Source organism: Brachyistius frenatus, unplaced genomic scaffold (genome assembly GCF_029030835.1).
Source record: "Brachyistius frenatus isolate BFR_SWC_R1_liver_20210118 unplaced genomic scaffold, ASM2903083v1 Contig_430, whole genome shotgun sequence".
Taxonomy (NCBI): domain Eukaryota; kingdom Metazoa; phylum Chordata; class Actinopteri; family Embiotocidae; genus Brachyistius; species Brachyistius frenatus.
The window spans coordinates 104188-122752 of NW_027211029.1; the positions used below are offsets into that span (position 1 = coordinate 104188).

The 18565-nt window shown below is 42.7% G+C and overlaps 1 protein-coding gene across 1 annotated transcript in view; it reads right to left on the reverse strand.

Moving 5' to 3' along the window:
- LOC138637104 (cadherin-18-like) overlaps positions 1-18565 on the reverse strand; it is a 72632-nt gene that overhangs the window by 9023 nt on the left and 45044 nt on the right. Inside the window, exons 7-8 of the mRNA XM_069725583.1 lie at positions 12659-12783; positions 675-789 (exon numbers count right to left, since the gene is read on the reverse strand). Of these exons, the coding sequence (XP_069581684.1) occupies positions 675-789; positions 12659-12783 (240 nt within the window). The remainder of the gene's footprint in view (positions 1-674; positions 790-12658; positions 12784-18565) is intronic.

Sequence of the window (18565 nt, forward strand, 5' to 3'; positions counted from 1 at the left end):
AACACTGTAAACATTTGGAAACTGAGGAAACCAGTTTCTGGAATTTTGAAAGTGAAATGTGGTCCCATTCTTGCTAGATAGTGAATTTCAGCTGCTCAACAGTTCAGGGTCTCCTTTGTTGTATTTTTCATGTCATGATGCTCCAGATGTCCCAAGTGTTCCTGAGCCCATGCAGTGATTTCCACTCCTGAATAGTGTGTTTTTAATGCAGTGCTGCCTGAGGGCCCGGAGATCACCACCATCCAATATTGGTTTCCAGCCTCGTACCTTGTGTTCAGAGATTTCTCCAGATTCTCTGAATCTTTTAATGATATTATGAACTTTTAGACGATGAAATCCACTAATTCTTTGTAGTTTTACGTTGAGGAACATTATTCTTAGATTGGTGCACTATTTTCCAACACAGTCTTTCACGGAGTGGTGAACCTCTCCCCATCTTCACTGCTGAGAGACTCTGCCTAACTGAAAAAAAAAAGTCCCCTCGGGGATTAATAAAGTAACTACCTAACCTAACCTAATCATCTTTTTATACCCGATCATGTTCCTGATCTGAGTTTGTATTTTTACTTTAACAAACCACTAAACTGTGTTCACTTGCCCGCCTGGTTGTGTCTGCTCTTTGCTCCTCCTACCGTCTTTTATTGTGTCAGACATGACATGACATGAAGTCTTACCTCCATTGTCCTTCACAGTAAAATTCGTGTTAACTTGATGGTCAGCAGGAGTATAGAAGGAGAACTTCCCGTTTGCAAAGTTATCCAGATCTGCTGCTCGGATGGTCTGAATCACCTGAAGGAGACAAACAGAAGACATAAATGAATTAACAAAAAAGAGCATGTAAGAGAAGAAAGGCTACAGAGAGAGACTGTGACAGAAGAACACAGTCTGAAATGACATTAAGTCAGCGACCTCAATCTCTTACAATCTATTACACAAGACATTAAATTAATTGGTCATAATGTCATGTTTACACGTGACATGACGGAAAATATGTTCATGTAGTCATCAGTAGTAAGTGTTCCTTCTTTTACTTTGGGAAGAGGGGGGTGGGGTCACACACACACACACACACACACACACACACACACACACACACACACACACACACACACACACACACACACACACACACACACACACACACACACACATCTGACTCTATAATGATGGTAAAAAAAAAGTTCCCTTGTGGGATTAATAAAGTAACTATCTATCTATCTATCTATCTATCTATCTATCTATCTATCTATCTATCTATCTATCTATCTATCTATCTATCTATCTATCTATCTATCTATCTATCTATCTATCTATCTATCTATCTATCTATCTATCTATCTATCTATCTATCTATCTATCTATCTATCTATCTATCTATCTATCTATCTATCTATCTATCTGTGACACACTGCTGTGACACACTTGTGACACACTGTTGTGACACACTGTTGTGACACACTGTTGTGACACACTGTTGTGACACACTGTTGTGACACACTTGTGACACACTGTTGTGACACACTGCTGTGACACACTGTTGTGACACACTGTTGTGACACACTTGTGACACACTGTTGTGACACACTGCTGTGACACACTTGTGACACACTGTTGTGACACACTGCTGTGACACATTTGTGACACACTGTTGTGACACACTGCTGTGACACACTGTTGTGACACACTGTTGTGACACACTGTTGTGACACACTGTTGTGACACACTTGTGACACACTGTTGTGACACACTGTTGTGACACACTGTTGTGACACACTGCTGTGACACACTTGTGACACACTGTTGTGACACTGCTGTGACACACTTGTGACACACTGTTGTGACACACTTGTGACACACTGTTGTGACACACTGTTGTGACACACTGTTGTGACACACTTGTGACACACTGTTGTGACACACTGTTGTGACACACTGCTGTGACACACTGTTGTGACACACTGTTGTGACACACTGCTGTGACACACTGCTGTGACACACTTGTGACACACTGCTGTGACACACTGCTGTGACACACTTGTGACACACTGCTGTGACACACTTGTGACACACTGTTGTGACACACTGTTGTGACACACTGTTGTGACACACTGTTGTGACACACTGCTGTGACACACTTGTGACACACTTGTGACACACTGTTGTGACACACTGTTGTGACACACTGTTGTGACACACTGTTGTGACACACTGTTGTGACACCGTAGAGAGACTCTTTTTTGAAAAACTGGTGACACACTGTTGCCTTTCAAATATTTACTCACTAATAAAGTGAGAGAAGTTACATTTAAATGAATTCCCCGCTCATCTTTTGGTCGAAACTTATTGTGGAATAAACAGCAAAAAGTAAGCAGTGTGTTCACAACCAGTTTCAGAGTATAATTCATTTATTAATGTCTGAGTTTCTATGTTTTTCATTTGACTGTATAGTGACTCTGGCCTTAAAGGAGCAGTGTGAAGGCTTTAGTGACAGCTCATGGTGAGGATACATATCATGACCAGCTTCATACCTCTTGCATATTGGGATGCAAAAGATGAAACAAAATTAGAGCGACTTTCCTGTTTGTGTGTTGTGAGCTGCAGAAAGATTCAGGGTCTGTGGAAGGTGAACAAGAACACCGCGAGTGTCAGTATCAGCTGGTTACTCATCATATTCCTCTTCTGCTAGAGATCCCTCTAAACCCTGAACACGAACCTCCGAGTCTGCTCTTCATATCCAGCAGTAATCGCATGATCCCACTCAAAGGAGCATCCCAGTCAAAGCACACCACTCTACTTGTATATCCGGAGGGAATCTTTATTCCCAGATATCATGACTTTCTGCCCTATTATTTCTGATGTCTGTCTGTTGGCTGGATTCTGTGGAGTTAAAGGTCAGTGTTTCAACAGGCCTGAAAACACCACTCCACACAACGCATTGAGCTCAGCGAGATTTGAACAGGCTTCAGGTGATCACAATCATCGGAAGGTTTCACCTATAAATCAACAAAACTTCAGTCTGAATGTGAAAATGTTTCCCTGATTATCTTCTGATTTCCAAATGAAATGTTCAAAAATGGCTGCGACTCATCGAGGCTTCTTTTTCCACCTGATATCAGCAGAGAGACGGTTGTTCATAAATGCTTTAGTTACGTTGTCGTCTGTGGAAACATAAAGCCTCATCAGAAACAGTGCCCTGTGCTATTTATGTATAACTTGTCATCCTGAAGTCTGTGATTTGTTAGCGATGATTCTAACAAATAGAAATCTCTTCCAGTTCAGGCTGATTTAAATAATTCTATCACATGGCTCTTCAGGCATCACTGACTGTTTCTTCACAGTAAACAAGCTAGTAGAAATTTGAAGTGTTTAGGTAGGTAGGTATATACTTTATTAATCCCCGAGGGGAAATTTTTTCGCCACAGCAGCATACATACAGAAGCAATAATATAAACAATAGAATAAAAATAATAGAATAGAATAATATAATAGAAAAGCAATAAAATAAAATAGCAGTAAATAGCAGTAAAAAATATAAAATATAAAATGCACAGTATATACAGTACATTATATATCTATATATATTATATACAACAAACCAATAAACACAGTCAACATATATATATATGTATATATATACATACAGTACAGTATATATCTATATATATATAATATACAAGCAACCAAGAAACACAGTCAACAGTGTTATTGTACTGTGATGGATTTTGCCAGAGGTGAGTTATTGTAAAGTCTTATGGCAGTGGGCATCCTGTATCAGGAATGATCTCCTGTATCAGCAATGATCTCCTGTATCAGGAATGATCTCCTGTATCAGGAATGATCTCCTGTATCTGTCCTTGTGACAGCGGAGCTGGAGGAATCTTTTGGAGAAAGTGCTCCACTGTCCCTGCAGCAGGTGGTGGAGAGGGTGGACAGGATTATCCAAGATGGACAATAGTTTGTTCAGCGTCCTCCTCTCCACCACCTTTTCCAGACTATCTAGTTCAGGCCTGGCCAACCCGCGGCTCCCGAGCCGCATGCGGCTCTTTGCCTGGTTTCATGCGGCTCTTTTACGTTCATATCAACATTTGTGTTTGTGTTTTTTTTTGTGCGTGTTCGCTTCGCTTGAGTTCAATATGGTATTTTCGTCAAACGTGCATGCGCATGAGGTGAAATTCCGCAAAGCAGGAGGGGCAAACCCATTCGAGTAAACAATTAGTGTCAATTTCGCTCTCAAAATGGCAGGAAAAAATGTACAGCTAAACGAAAATATGAAGATGAACACAGGACGTTTTTAACAGAGTGGGAAAGTTTATATTTTTTTTGTTGAACGTCATGGCGAGCCATTCTGCCTGATATGTCAGACGTCATTAGCGCATTTCAAAGCTTCAAATCTTCAGCGCCACTTCAGCTCACTCCATGCTAACATCGACCAGGGATTTCCAAAAGGTACTGAATTTCGCAAGCACAAGTTGGACACTTTGAAAAGTCAGGCAGAAAAGCAGGTACAGTTTTTCCAAAAAATTACGAAGCACTCAGAGACTGTCACGCTTGCATCGTATCAACTGGCTTGGAGCATTGCACGGGCTAAAAAGCCATACAATGAAGGGGAGTTCGTTAAAAAATGCCTCAGTGACGTTGTTGAAATCTTGTCTCCTGAAAACGACAAACTAAAACGAATGGTATCAGACATCCAACTGTCCCGCCACACTGTTGAACACAGAATATCGGACATTAACACGGCTGTTGAATCACAGTTGCACTCTGACCTTCAAGCATGTGAGTATTTTAGTGTCGCATTGGATGAGAGTTGTGACGTACAAGACGAGAGTTGTGACGTACAAGACGAGCCTCAGCTGGCAATATTTGCACGGTCTGTGTCAAAAGATTGTGTGATCAAAGAAGAACTCCTTGATGTTGTGCCATTAAAAGACAGAACCCGTGGCATAGATGTGAAAGAAACAATGATGGCTGCATTTGCGAAAGCAAATCTGCCCATACCGAAGCTAACTGCAATAGCCACGGATGGAGCGCCGGCCGTGATCGGATCTGTGAACGGACTTGTGGGGCTGTGCAAAGCTGACCAAACATTTCCCGAGTTTTGGAATTTCCACTGCATCATCCACAGGGAGCAACTCGTGTCTAAATCATTGAATTTAGACAACGTCATGAAGCCTGTGATGGAAATCGTCAACTACATCCGCACACATGCGCTTAACCACAGGCAATTCAAGAATCTCATCGCTGAGCTGGACCAAGGACTTCCAGGTGACCTGCCGCTGCACTGCACTGTGAGGTGGCTGTCCAAAGGCAAGGTGCTCTCTCACTTCTTTGAGCTTTTGGATGCCGTGAAACTGTTCATGGAAGAGAAGGACAAGGACTATCCCGAGCTCTCGGACGTCGAGTGGATTATGGATCTGGCCTTTTTGGTCGACATGCTGTGTCACTTGGACAGACTGAACCTGACCCTGCAGGGTAAGTTAAAAATGCTGCCTGACCTGCTGCAAAGTGTGTTTGCGTTTGTCAACAAACTGAAGCTGTTCAAGGCGCATATTCAAAAGGGAGATTTAACGCATTTTCCCACTCTGCTAAAAGCCAGCGGGCAAGTCACCAGCGCCGCCCTGAATAAGCAAAGAGCCAGATATGCAACACTGGTTGAAAACCTGCACGAAAGCTTTGTCATCCGGTTCCGTGATCTACAACTGAAAAGGCCACAGATTACGTTCCTCGTCGACCCATTTAATGCGGAGACGGACTGTTTGAAAGCCCTGCTAGTCACAGATGAGGCTGCGGCTGAGTTGGAGATGATCGATCTTTGTGAGGAGGACCAACTGAAACCTGCTTTAAGGGAAGGGACCATTGAGTTCTGGAAAAGTGTGCCAATGGAAAAATACCCCAATGTCAAACGGGCTGCGCTTAAGATACTGTCAATGTTTGGGTCAACATACGTCTGAGTCTGTGTTTTCTACCCTGAAACATGTGAAATCAAAGCATCGATCTGTTCTGACTGACACCCGTGTGAAAGAATTGCTTCGAGTGGCAACAACAGAATACAAGCCAGATTTGAAGAGGATTGTTCAAGGCAAGGAATGACAGAAGTCGCACTAAGCAACATGCATAGTAAGTGAAAAACGCTATTGTAAATTATTATGTTTTTGTTTGTGGACTTTGTTGAACTGAGAGTTTGTGTGTGTGAGACAGTGCACACAATGTTCATTGTTGAAAATGACTGGCCTGTGGTCTTAGTACTGTAGGAGTCCATTTCTGTCATTATCATGTTGGTGTGTGACATGATAATGTCACACAATAAATTTAGCTGAGCAGAGGTGTGTGTGTGTGTGTGTGTGTGTGTGTGTGTGTGTGTGTGTGTGTGTGTGTGTGTAAGAGGAAGGGATGGGGTGATGTTCATGTGTGCCCATGTGTATGATGTGGCTCTTTGCGGTAACACAGTAAAAAATGTGGCTCTTAGTCTCTGACTGGTTGGCCACCCCTGATCTAGTTTGTAGCCGATGATGGAGCCGGCCTTCTTAACCAGTTTGTTAAGTCTGTTGGTGTCTCCGGCTCCAATGCTGCCCCCCCAGCAGACCCCAGCGAAGTACAGTTCACTGGCCACAACAGATGGTAGAACATCTCCAACATCTCGCTGCACACATTGAAGGATCGAAGTTTCCTCAAGAAAAAGAGTCGACTCATCACCTTCTTGTAGACAGCATTGATGTTGGTCTTCCAGTTCAGTCTGTTGTCGATGGACACACCCAGGTACTTGTACTCCTCCACCATGTCCACCTCCTCTCCCAGAACTCTCAGCGGTTGTGGAACCGTCGTCTTCCTCCTGAAGTCGACCACCATCTCTCTGGTCTTGGCCACGTTCAGGAGCAGGTGATTCCTTCCCGCCCACTCCACAAAGTCCTCCACTACTGCCCTGTACTCCTCCTCCCGTCCGTCCCTTATACATCCTACCACTGCAGAGTCATCAGAGAACTTCTGCAGATGTCTTGACTCTGAGTTGTACTGGAAGTCAGTTGTGTATAAGGTGAACAGGAAGGAGACAGAACAGTTCCCTGAGGAGCTCCAGTACCACTGACCACCGTATCAGACAGCACACTGCCCAGACGGACAAACTGTGGTCTGCCTGTCAGGTAGTCAGTGATCCAGGAGACAGTGGACGCGTCCACCCCCACCACCCGCAGCTTCTCACTCAGTAGCAGTGGTTGGATGGTGTTGAATGCACTGGAGAAATCAAAGAACACAGAGTCACCGGTTCCATCCAGGTGAGACTGAGCTCGTTGCAGCAGGTAGATGATGGCGTCGTCCACTCCCACATGAGGCTGGTACGCAAATTGCAGCGGGTCCAGAGAAGATTTCACCAGCGGCCTGAGGTGGGCCAAGACCAGCCTCTCCAGCACCTTCATCACATGAGATGTGAGGGCAACCGGTCGGTAGTCGTTGAGGCCAGATGGAGTCGTCTTCTTGGGGACAGGAACCAGACAGGACGTCTTCCACAGCACCGGGACTTCCTCCTGCTTCAGGCTCAGGTTGAAGAGGTGTTGTAGGACCTCAGTCAGCTGGACGGCGCAGGTCTTCAGGACCACGGGGCTGTGGTGTCGATGGAGGAAGAGCCCTTTGAGATTGAGGGCTCTATGCAGTTCACCAGGGGGCGCAGAGGGGGGGGGCAGCAGAGGTGTTTTGGAGGTGTGAGGTGTGGAGGAGACAGATGAGGGTGGTGAACTAAACCTGTTGAAGAAACAGTTTAGTTCATTTGACCTCTCCAGGTTCCCCCTGGTTGTTCCTCTCCAGGTTCCCCCTGGTTGTTCCTCTCTAGGTTCCCCCTGGTTGTTCCTCTCCAGGTTCCCCCTGGTTGTTCCTCTCCAGGGAGCCCCCTGGTTGTCTCTCTCTCCCCTTGAACCCAGTAATCTCCTTCACACCTCCCTCACGTTGTTCTGCTGGAGTTTGGTCTCCAGCTTCCTCCTGTAGGAGTCCTTGCACTCCCTCATCTTCTCCTCCATCTACTCCTATCAGAGTATGTTCGGAGGCCTCAGGCTCGTATCTGTCACTGTTCTGCGTGCACTTAACAAAGCAAACAGGACATGAGTATTAAATGTTCTGTACGCCCCACAACCTCAACAGCCAGTCTCATCGCTTCCCAATCAATTATGCAAATATCGTCCCCGACTGAGGGCCCAAACATAGCAGAGAAAACGTGTCATGCCAGATTAACGCTACACATGAAAATGTCTTGGCATCAGTTTGTTGCAATGACAGCAAAATGGAGAAAAAAAGAGTGCTCCCCCGACATTGACCATGCAGCATGTGTTGTCTGCTGCCTGCAGGAAGGCTGGTGATCACACACTCAACAATGCACACAAACCACGCACACACTCCGGTCTCAATTCAATAAAAACCAGAGAGGCTGGTAGACAGATAATGAGAGAAAACAGTTCATGTAATAAAGCAGAGGAAGTGTGTGAGATGTGATCTGTGTGTGGACGTAGACGCCAGGACAGTTGCTGTCATGCACATCTGCACATACAAACGTTTTATCACCCTGGTTTGGAAAGAGCCCGCTGTGGAGCAGAGGGGCTGGCAGTGGTGGGGGTGGGGAGGGGAGGAGGAAGAGGGGGGAAAGGAGGACGAGGAGGAGGAGGGGGAAGAGGGGCAAGAGGGGAAAGAGGAGGAAGAGAAGGCGGGCCTGTGTTTGGGATTAAAGCAGGGGTGTTAAACATACGGCCCACGGGCCGGATCCGGCCCGCCGGATGACTTTGCTAAGTGTGAAAATTACAGAAAGACATAAATTCCATTTCTATGAGAATATGGAGGTTTATGAGTACAAACATTTTGTAAGTTTTTTTTTTTAATCAATCCAGTAATTGCTTCAAAAACAGCGTAAATGTGATTTCTGCTCCAGAGGCAGAAGCGCTCGCTGTTAGGGAATCTGCAGAGGAGAGCCAGGGCAGATAAACAGTGGACTGATTCTGAGTTTTTGCTCTTTATGTTTCTAGTTTATTGTAGAAAGACCTTAAAATAGGATTTATCATCCAAAAACCTTCACCAATGATTTAAACATAGAGAAGTATTGTCGTTATGAATGCGTTATTATGCTATGATTTTACTGGTCTGGCCCACTTGAGGTGAAAGTGGGCAGTATGTGGCCCCTTAACTAAAATGAGTTTGACACCCCTGGATTAAAGTGATCTGGACCAGCAGCTCCACAGTCTGAATAATTTATGTGGAAACATATAATTATATATACAGTGTTGTGAAAAAGTGTTTACCTCCTTCCTGATTTCTTATTTTTTTGCATGTCTGTCACACTTAAATGTTTCAGATCATCAAACACATTTAAATATCAGGCAAAGATAACAGGTAAACACAAAAGGCAGTTTTTAAATGAAGGTTTTTATTATTAAGGGAGAAAAACAATCCAAACCGACATGGCCCTGTGTGAAAAAGTGTTTCCCCCTCCTGTTAAAACATAACTTAATTGTGGTTTATCACACCTGAGTTCAATTTCTCTAAACACACCCAGGCCTGATTACTGCCACACCTGTTCTCAATCAAGAAATCACTTCAATAGGACCTGCATGACAAAGTGAAGTAGACCAAAAGATCCTCAGAAGATAGACATCATGCCGAGATCCAAAGAAATTCAGGAACAAATGAGAAAGAAAGTAATTGAGATCTATCAGTCTGGAAAATGTTCTAAAGCCATTTCTAAAGCTTTGGGACTCCAGAGAACCACAGTGAGAACCATTATCCACAAATGGAGAAAACACGGAACAGTGATGAACCTTCCCAGGAGCGGCCGGCCGACCAGAATTACCCCGAGAGAGCAGCGACGACTCATCTGAGAGGTCACAAAAGACCCCACGACAACATCCAAAGAACTGCAGGCCTCACTTGCCTCAGTTCAGGTCAGTGTTCATGACTCCACCAGAAGAAAGAGACTCGGCAGAAATGGCTGCATGGCAGAGTTCCAAGACCAAAACCACCGCTGAGCAAAAAGAACATTAAGGCTCGTCTCATTTTTGCCAGAAAACATCTTGATGATCCCCGAGACTTTTGGGAAAATACTCTGTGGACTGATGAGACAAAAGTTGAACTTTTTGGAAGGTGTGTGTCCCGTTACATCGGGTGTAAAAGTAACACCGCATTTCAGAACAAGAACCTCATACCAACAATAAAATATGGTGGTGGTAGTGTGATGGTCTGGGGCTGTTTTGCTGCTTCAGGACCTGGAAGACTTGCTGTGATAAATGGAACCATGAATTCTACCGTCTACCAAAACATCCTGAAGGAGAACGTCCGGCCATCTGTTTGTGACCTCAAGCTGAAGCCAACTTGGGTTCTGCAGCAGGACAATGATCCAAAACACACCAGCAAGTCCACCTCTGAATGGATGAAGGAAAACAAAATGAAGACTTTGGAGTGGCCTCGTCAAAGTCCTGACCTGAATCCTATTGAGATGCTGTGGCATGACCTTAAAAAGGAGGTTGGTGCTGGAAAACCCTCCAATGTGGCTGAATTACAACAACTCTGTAAAGATGAGTCGGCCAACATTCCTCCACAGCTGGAAAAGACTCATTGGAAGTTATCACAAACGCTTGAGTGCAGTTGTTGCTGCTGAGGGTGGTCCAACCAGTTATTAGGTTTAGGGGCAAACACTTTTTCACACAGGGCCATGTGGGCTTGGATTGTTTTTCTCCCTTAATAATAAAAACCTTCATTTAAAAACTGCATTTTGTGTTTACTTGTGTTATCTTTGACTAATATTTAAATTTGTTTGATGATCTGAAACATTTAAGTGTGACAGACATGCAAAAAAATAAGAAATCAGGAAGGAGTTAAACACTTTTTCACACCACTATATATATAATGTATGTGTATATATATGTGTGTATATATATATGTATGTATGTGTGTGTGTATGCTGTATATGTATACAGTTTTAATTTGGACATTCTCCAATCACAGATGTCTGGAGGTCTCTGCATCACAGTTTGTTCAAATGTCTCCACGATCTGCAAACTGGGACTAAAGACGGAGAATTTAATCCTGAATTTCAGAGCATGTTTGGGAGGATTTCCACTTTCTGTTCCTGAAGCTCTGCACATTTACAGACACAGAAATATAACTGTAATCCTGATTTTAAAGAGTTTTTCTCTGGCTGCATATCAATCTTCAATTGTACCTGTAATTAAGCGATAAGTCTGACTTTATGCTACATTTGATTAATTGTCCACATTCCATGAAAACAACAAGAACAACACAGAATCCGTCTCTCATCTCTCTATCTGTGGATCTCAGTCTATAACTAACAGATTCCTCCTGAAAATATTTTCAACTTGTCTCAAATATAGTTTCATTTTTAGAGCGTATTCTCTGTAACTTCATGCAACAGACAGTCGGTGTAGATGAGTAACATGTAGAAGAAAAGTTAGAGAGACAGAATTACCAAAGTCCTACTGGATAATTCAGACCTCCCAACATCTCTAAAACAAATTTAGGCAGACAAGCATCTGATTGGTTGGGAGGGGAGGGGTGGGGGTGTATCTGGAGACTTACATCATGTGATCAGTGTGATGACATGGAGCAGAAAGTTGTTACCTGCACAGCACACACAACCTTTGGTGTCTCATTTCAGGTGAAATGATTTATTGTCAGTGTGTCTATTGCTGCTAAAAAAGGAAAATGAAAAGGGATGCAGCAGTTTGTCTGCTGTCATGTTCAGGTCCTTGTCACCTGGAATAGTTACACTATTATTTTTCTACTTTGTTTTATGGAAGTGGAACCTGAGTGATCATGACCTCATCACTACTGCTCCAAACACATTCTTCTTTATCTCCAGTATTCAGCAGCGCTGCTGAACCAACGTGCAGATACTGAACTTATTTTCATGAACACGGATGGATGTTTGTTCCTTTAATGGACATCATTACTTCTTCTCTTCAGTCATTTCATTATTTACGCTGTAGTGTCACCGTGGATGTGGTGGAGCTCTCTATAAGATATATCTGAAACCCAGCAGCTATGATGACCAGACTTCAGGTCAGCTACTCATAAAGGATCCAGACTATAAACCTCCTGCTATGTTCTATGCTGAGTGCGTTCTGTAGATGTACACATGTACACATGTACATGTTTGTATGTCTGAATCTACTGCTCCAATTACATGTTTGATTTCACATCAAACTAGACGTATTTAAAGGACACGCGTCATGATGTTTGTTGTTATCTGTCATTTAAACCTTGATATGATGTCAGAGTGGTGTCAGACTGATGTCACACCAACACTCTGACAACTCCGCTTGTTGTTGAACTCGTTCGGAGGGTTATTTGACATGCTGAACATTTCTGATTGGCCTACAACATACATAGAAAAAGAAAAGAGAAATCTGACTTCTATTGGTGGTTTTGTTTTATTGCGGAGCAGCGTAGGTCCAGACGCTGAGGAACATCAGAGCTGATTGAAACATTTGGAAGGAGAGGAAGGAGCTGAAAGCCTGTTTCTTACAGGGGATGGTCACAGGACCGAGGGAAGATGAAAACATGCAGCGAGCCAACAGAGCCGCACAATGAAAATACAGATGTGGAAATGTTCCTCATACGTGTTGATTAATCATCAAACACCTGACAGACAAAGTGTGGGGCAGCGGAGATTCACCTGTCCACTTTTGGTGCTCTCACACACAATGACGGCGTTGTTGCCCCCGGAGATGGTGGGGATGTTGTCGTTGACATCCAGGACCTGGATGGTGATGGGCACATGACTCAGCATCCGAGGGTTGTCTGAGAATCACACCAGAGAAAGCTGTTAATGTATGAACACACTGATGCTGGTTGTTTTATCTTTGAAATGTCCACAGGACATCCTGTCATAACAAGCATGACATTTTACTACATTTTTTATTTAATATTTTAAAATGCACAACACTTTATTTTATCGTATTATTGTAATCTCTGAAGGATCTGAGATGATGGATCAACAACTTGTTTCACATGAACCAACGAAAGTCTGCTGTGTTCCTGTCTCTGCTTCAGGCCCAGCTCACCACCACCACTACCTACACACACCAAATACCATGACATCACCACCACCACTATCCACACCCTTCAAGTACCATGACATTACCACTACCACTACCCACACACTTCAAATACCATGACATCACCACTACAACTACCCACACACATCACATACCATGACATCACCACCAGGTCTCACTTTACATTCAGTCTCATGGGTCTGTAGAGGATCATCACAAGCAATGGGATGAAAGTTTTACATAAGAGGACACTGTACTGAGTTAAACACACACACACACACACACACACACACACACACACACACACACACACACACACACACACACACACACACACACACACACACACACACACACACACACACACACACACACACACACACACACACACACACACATTTAATCAGGTTAAAAGCAAATGGATGAGCTGACTAATTAGTGTTTTACCACAAAGTCTTATTCAGACCTGCCACTTCTGAAAAATTCAAAGTTACACAAAATATCTTCACAGGGTGACTGATTCTCTTGTCTCTGGCCTGCCTGCCTGCAGTGTCTACGGCCCACCTGATCCTGCCCGGACCAGAGCTGAGCGCGTAAATGGTAAATGGTCTGTACTTGTATAGCGCTATCACCTTTCGGTCTCAAAGCGCTTTAACATGGCTGCACCAGATGGCCCCGCTCCCCGGGGAAAGTTCGGTGGAGTTTCCCTCTCGACTCGGGAAGAGGAGAGAAAGAAAGAGAGAACGAGAGAGAGAGCGAGGGAGAACGAGAGAGAGAGAGAGAGAACTTGAGTTTTGTGTCTTCCTGCTGGGTCCAGTCCTGCCACACAACATAACAAGGATTTCTTCTTTTCACGTGTTTTCATAATGTGCTCCCTCAGATCACCTCCAGAAGAGTCTGACTGACATTTACATGTGGCTGAAGTGAAGTTTCCGGTTGTACAGAAGTGTTATCACAGTGAAGTTGAAGTCATCGACTACTTGTGACAAAATAAAAGATTGATTTCCACCTTGAAGCTTCTTCTCTGCTGAATGTGAGTATAGAATAAACCGTTACTAGAGTTTACAGAAGTAGAATGGGAGGCGGAGCTTCAGTTTTCAGGCTCCTCCCCTGTGGAACCAGCTCCCAGTTTGTGTTGGAGGGGCAGAAACCCTCTCTAGCTTTAAGATTAGACTCAAAACGTTCCTTCTTGATGAAGCCTATAGTTAGGGCTGGCTCAGGTAGACCTGAACCAACCCTTAGTTATGCTGTTATAGGCCGAGGCTGCTGGAGGACCTCGTTACATGCTGAGCTTCTTTTCTTTCCTCCTACTCTTTAACTGACTCATACCTCACCATCCTTTTCTCTCCCATAGTTTCTTATTATTATCTGTTGTCTCCATTCAGTTCCTTCGCTCGTATAGTTTCTGTTCTTTCTTTTCCAGATGTCCCGTCATGGAGCTGCATGTCTCTGCTCTGTGATTGTTGTCTCCACCAACAGTTCTTCTCTTCTATCTCTATGCTGTCCTTTTCTCTCTCTGCTCTCCTCTCACCCCAACTGGTCAAGGCAGATGCTCCGCCCACCTCTGATCCTGGTTCTGTTAACAGATGCTCCGCCCACCTCTGATCCTGGTTCTGTTAACAGATGTTCACCCACCTCTGATCCTGGTTCTGTTAACCTGGTTCTGTCGGAGGTTTCTTCCTGTTAAAGAGAGTTTTTCTTCCCTCTGTTGGAGGTTTTTCTCCCTTAAAGAGGAGTTTTTTCCTCCTTGCTTATGTGGGAATTGTTGAATTGTTGAATTGTTGGTTTCTCTGTATAATATTGTAAAGTTCTGCTGTAAGGACTTTAAATGTGTTAAGTGCCATGAAATAACCTGTGTTGTGATTTGGCACTATATTAATAAAGTTGAATTTAATTGAATTATGACGTTTCCAACGACTTCAAAGAAAAGTGATTCGTTTTTTGTGACTATTCCACCATATACTCTACTTGTCCTCTAGCAATGTCGATGATAGTTTACAAAACTCTGCAGCACAACATAACTGTGATTGATCCCAGGGCATATATTTTTATTTCGACCCCTCCCCTCACCCAAAACACAAGCGCACACTCGTGTGCACACACACATACACATCGTTAGCCTGTGCAGCTAACTTCTTGTCCATTTACTGAAGGGCTCCTCCCTAAAAGTTTTAACTGTTGAGAAAAAAACTGTCACAAAATCAATGCAAGTTATCATTAATGTCATATTAACGTTTCCCAGCATCCCTTCCTCCTTGGTAACTTTTGAGAAGAAAGCAATCAAACTAAGAAACCTTGAGTGATGGATAGAAATATCCGATTTTGAAACATTTCAACAATAAAACAGGCTGTGACTCAAAACCATGAATGTCATAAAGAAACGTGGTCGAACTCATCATATGCTACCTGAAATCCCTGCTGGCCCTGGTTTACTGCAGCGTTACATCACTGACAAAGCTCTCACCTGGCTGGTGTCACATCATATGTTCACTGTGACCCAGTCCGGTCTGTCAGATCCTGGTCCTGGTTCTGGTTCTGTCCTTTTACACACTCAAAACGTTAATACCACAGCTGGCAATCAGCTTTCTGTTCGTGTGCTCCCTTGTGATGGAACAGCTTTCTAATCTTTCCTCTTACTAAGCTTCCAAAATAAAGATGTACATCTGTCACAGCTCAAAGGAGGTCAGCAAACAACAGTTCACTGTTCTTTAGTCCTCCTCTGACCTTTGACCTTTGGAATTACAAAGCTGACCTTCTTTATACAATTCTTAGAAAATTTGTTGTGCTGCTCAACGAAAAGATTTTGCTGGAAATCCTGATCCATATGTTTGGATTTAAACTCATGGAGAGCGAACGTAATCCCTCTCAACTACAGCTGGATGTCCCTCATTCTGTGAATTGAGCTGAGACTGGGGGGTGGGGGGCTGGGGGAGGGTGAGGGGGGGTGGTTCATACTCCTAAAGGCTGAGCATGCGCAATATTCACTAGCGATTACAGATGGTGCTGCAGAACCATTGAGAATATCCCCATAGTCAAGTATTGAGCACATTAATAAATGTTACTATTAAATTAATAGTCCAGTTAGAGGCTGCCAGGCGAAAATGTATATACAAAATCTAAACTGGTACCACACATTGTAAAACGTTACCTTGGCTTCTTCCCTTTGAAACCAAATATTACACATTTAGTTGAATTGGTTGATATCTTGAAGGCCCCATTCATGCACTCTGACAATCTCCGTCTGCTGCTTTTTCATTTAACTAAGGATAAATAGCGGCTTCCTTCCCTTTTCCATACAGTGCCATCATCTGCAGACAGAGACAACCCTTAGTCTCCCACTGACCATGATATGAAACATTCACTACATACCTTCATCATTAGTCCTGTCTTACATCTTTTTCTTCTGTCGTCGTCCCCCCCCCCCCCCCTACACACACACACACACACACACGCACGCACACCTCCATCTGTGATATTTCCTCTGTGGGCTTACACCTCAGTGTTTTTTTTTACTGACAACACTGAGCAGCTTTTCCAGACCAGCATGGTACAGACTAATCAATACTGCTGAGCGGTAAACAGCCCAGCGATGTGCTGTGAAATCCAACTGCATGAACTCATGAAACCACTGAAAGAGTCAAGGGAATGTTTGGAATCTTTACAGGGCATATAGAAGATCCCCTCCAGTCAAAATCTTCTTTTTAACTTTGCTAACAAGTCCATGTGGAGTGATTTATCTGCTACAAGACACATCAGGAGTGGAATAGTCCAGGCCATGGTTGAGTTTATGGATTAGTTTGTGAGAAAAACATGAAATGACCATGATGATAAAAATGAGGAATTACAACATTATACTTATAGTTTAACCTTGATATTAAATTCAGTGGCTGACGTGTGTTGCACTCGCAAACACTACTGCACTGTAGAACCTGCTTTAAAGTATCCTCACAAAGTGCCAGCACCACATCTCCTCACCGTCACTCTGTGATCTTAGAAGGACCCATCAAGCTGATTTCATCTCCCACATGCCTGCAGGATGTGAACTGTTGGTAAACTCCTCTGATCTTCTTTATCACCCTTTTATCTCATAAAAACCCAAACGTCTGCCACAAGTGACGGTATTCAACCTTTTAGGGTATAAAACCTGTCACTTTGGAGACCACGTCCGCCCAGCTGTAAACCACAGGATGCCTCCTTTTAATCCCTTTGGGTCAATACACCAACTCCACAGTTGACCCTTTCCAGACCCTATGACCTCCAGTATTGGCCATCCTGGAAGATACATGTCTCCCTCATGTGGTCAGATGTTACCAAAACTCACAAACTATGAGAACCAATTATGGACTTGATGATTCATAACTACAGATACTGCTGTCCTGTATGCTATTATATTCTTCTACTAACAGTGTGATGTTAATCTAAAGTTTAGGTGTCACTAAAACTATATCCTGAGTCTAAGAGATGTGAACATTGTTTAACCCAAAAGTGATGTTGTGGTGTTAATAAATAAAGTGATGTTGAGGTGTTAATAAATAAAGTGATGTTGAGGTGTTAATAAATAAAGTGATCTTGTGGTGTTAATAAATAAAGTGATCTTGTGGTGTTAATAAATAAAGTGATGTTGTGGTGTTAATAAATAAAGTGATGTTGAGGTGTTAATAAATAAAGTGATGTTGAGGTTTTAATAAATAAAGTGGTGTTGAGGTGTTAATAAATAAAGTGATGTTGAGGTGTTAATAAATAAAGTGAGCTTGTGGTGTTAATAAATAAAGTGATGTTGTGGTGTTAATAAATAAAGTGATGTTGAGGTGTTAATAAATAAAGTGATGTTGAGGTGTTAATAAATAAAGTGATGTTGAGGTTTTAATAAATAAAGTGGTGTTGAGGTGTTAATAAATAAAGTGATGTTGAGGTGTTAATAAATACAGTCATGTTGAGGTGTTAATAAATAAAGTGATGTTGAGGTGTTAATAAATAAAGTGATGTTGAGGTGTTAATAAATAAAGTGATGTTGAGGTGTTAATAAATAAAGTGATGTTGAGGTGTTAATAAATAAAGTGGTGTTGAGGTGTTAATAAATAAAGTGATGTTGAGGTGTTAATAAATAAAGTGATGTTGAGGTGTTAATAAATACAGTCATGTTGAGGTGTTAATAAATAAAGTGATGTTGAGGTGTTAATAAATAAAGTGATGTTGAGGTGTTAATAAATAAAGTGATGTTGTGGTGTTAATAAATAAAGTGATGTTGAGGTGTTAATAAATAAAGTGATGTTGAGGTTTTAATAAATAAAGTGGTGTTGTGGTGTTAATAAATAAAGTGATGTTGAGTTGTTAATAAATAAAGTGATGTTGAGGTGTTAATAAATAAAGTGGTGTTGAGGTGTTAATAAATAAAGTGATGTTGAGGTGTTAATAAATAAAGTGGTGTTGAGGTGTTAATAAATAAAGTGATGTTGAGGTGTTAATAAATAAAGTGATGTTGAGATGTTAATAAATAAACTACATTGGGACCTGTAAGTGTAAAT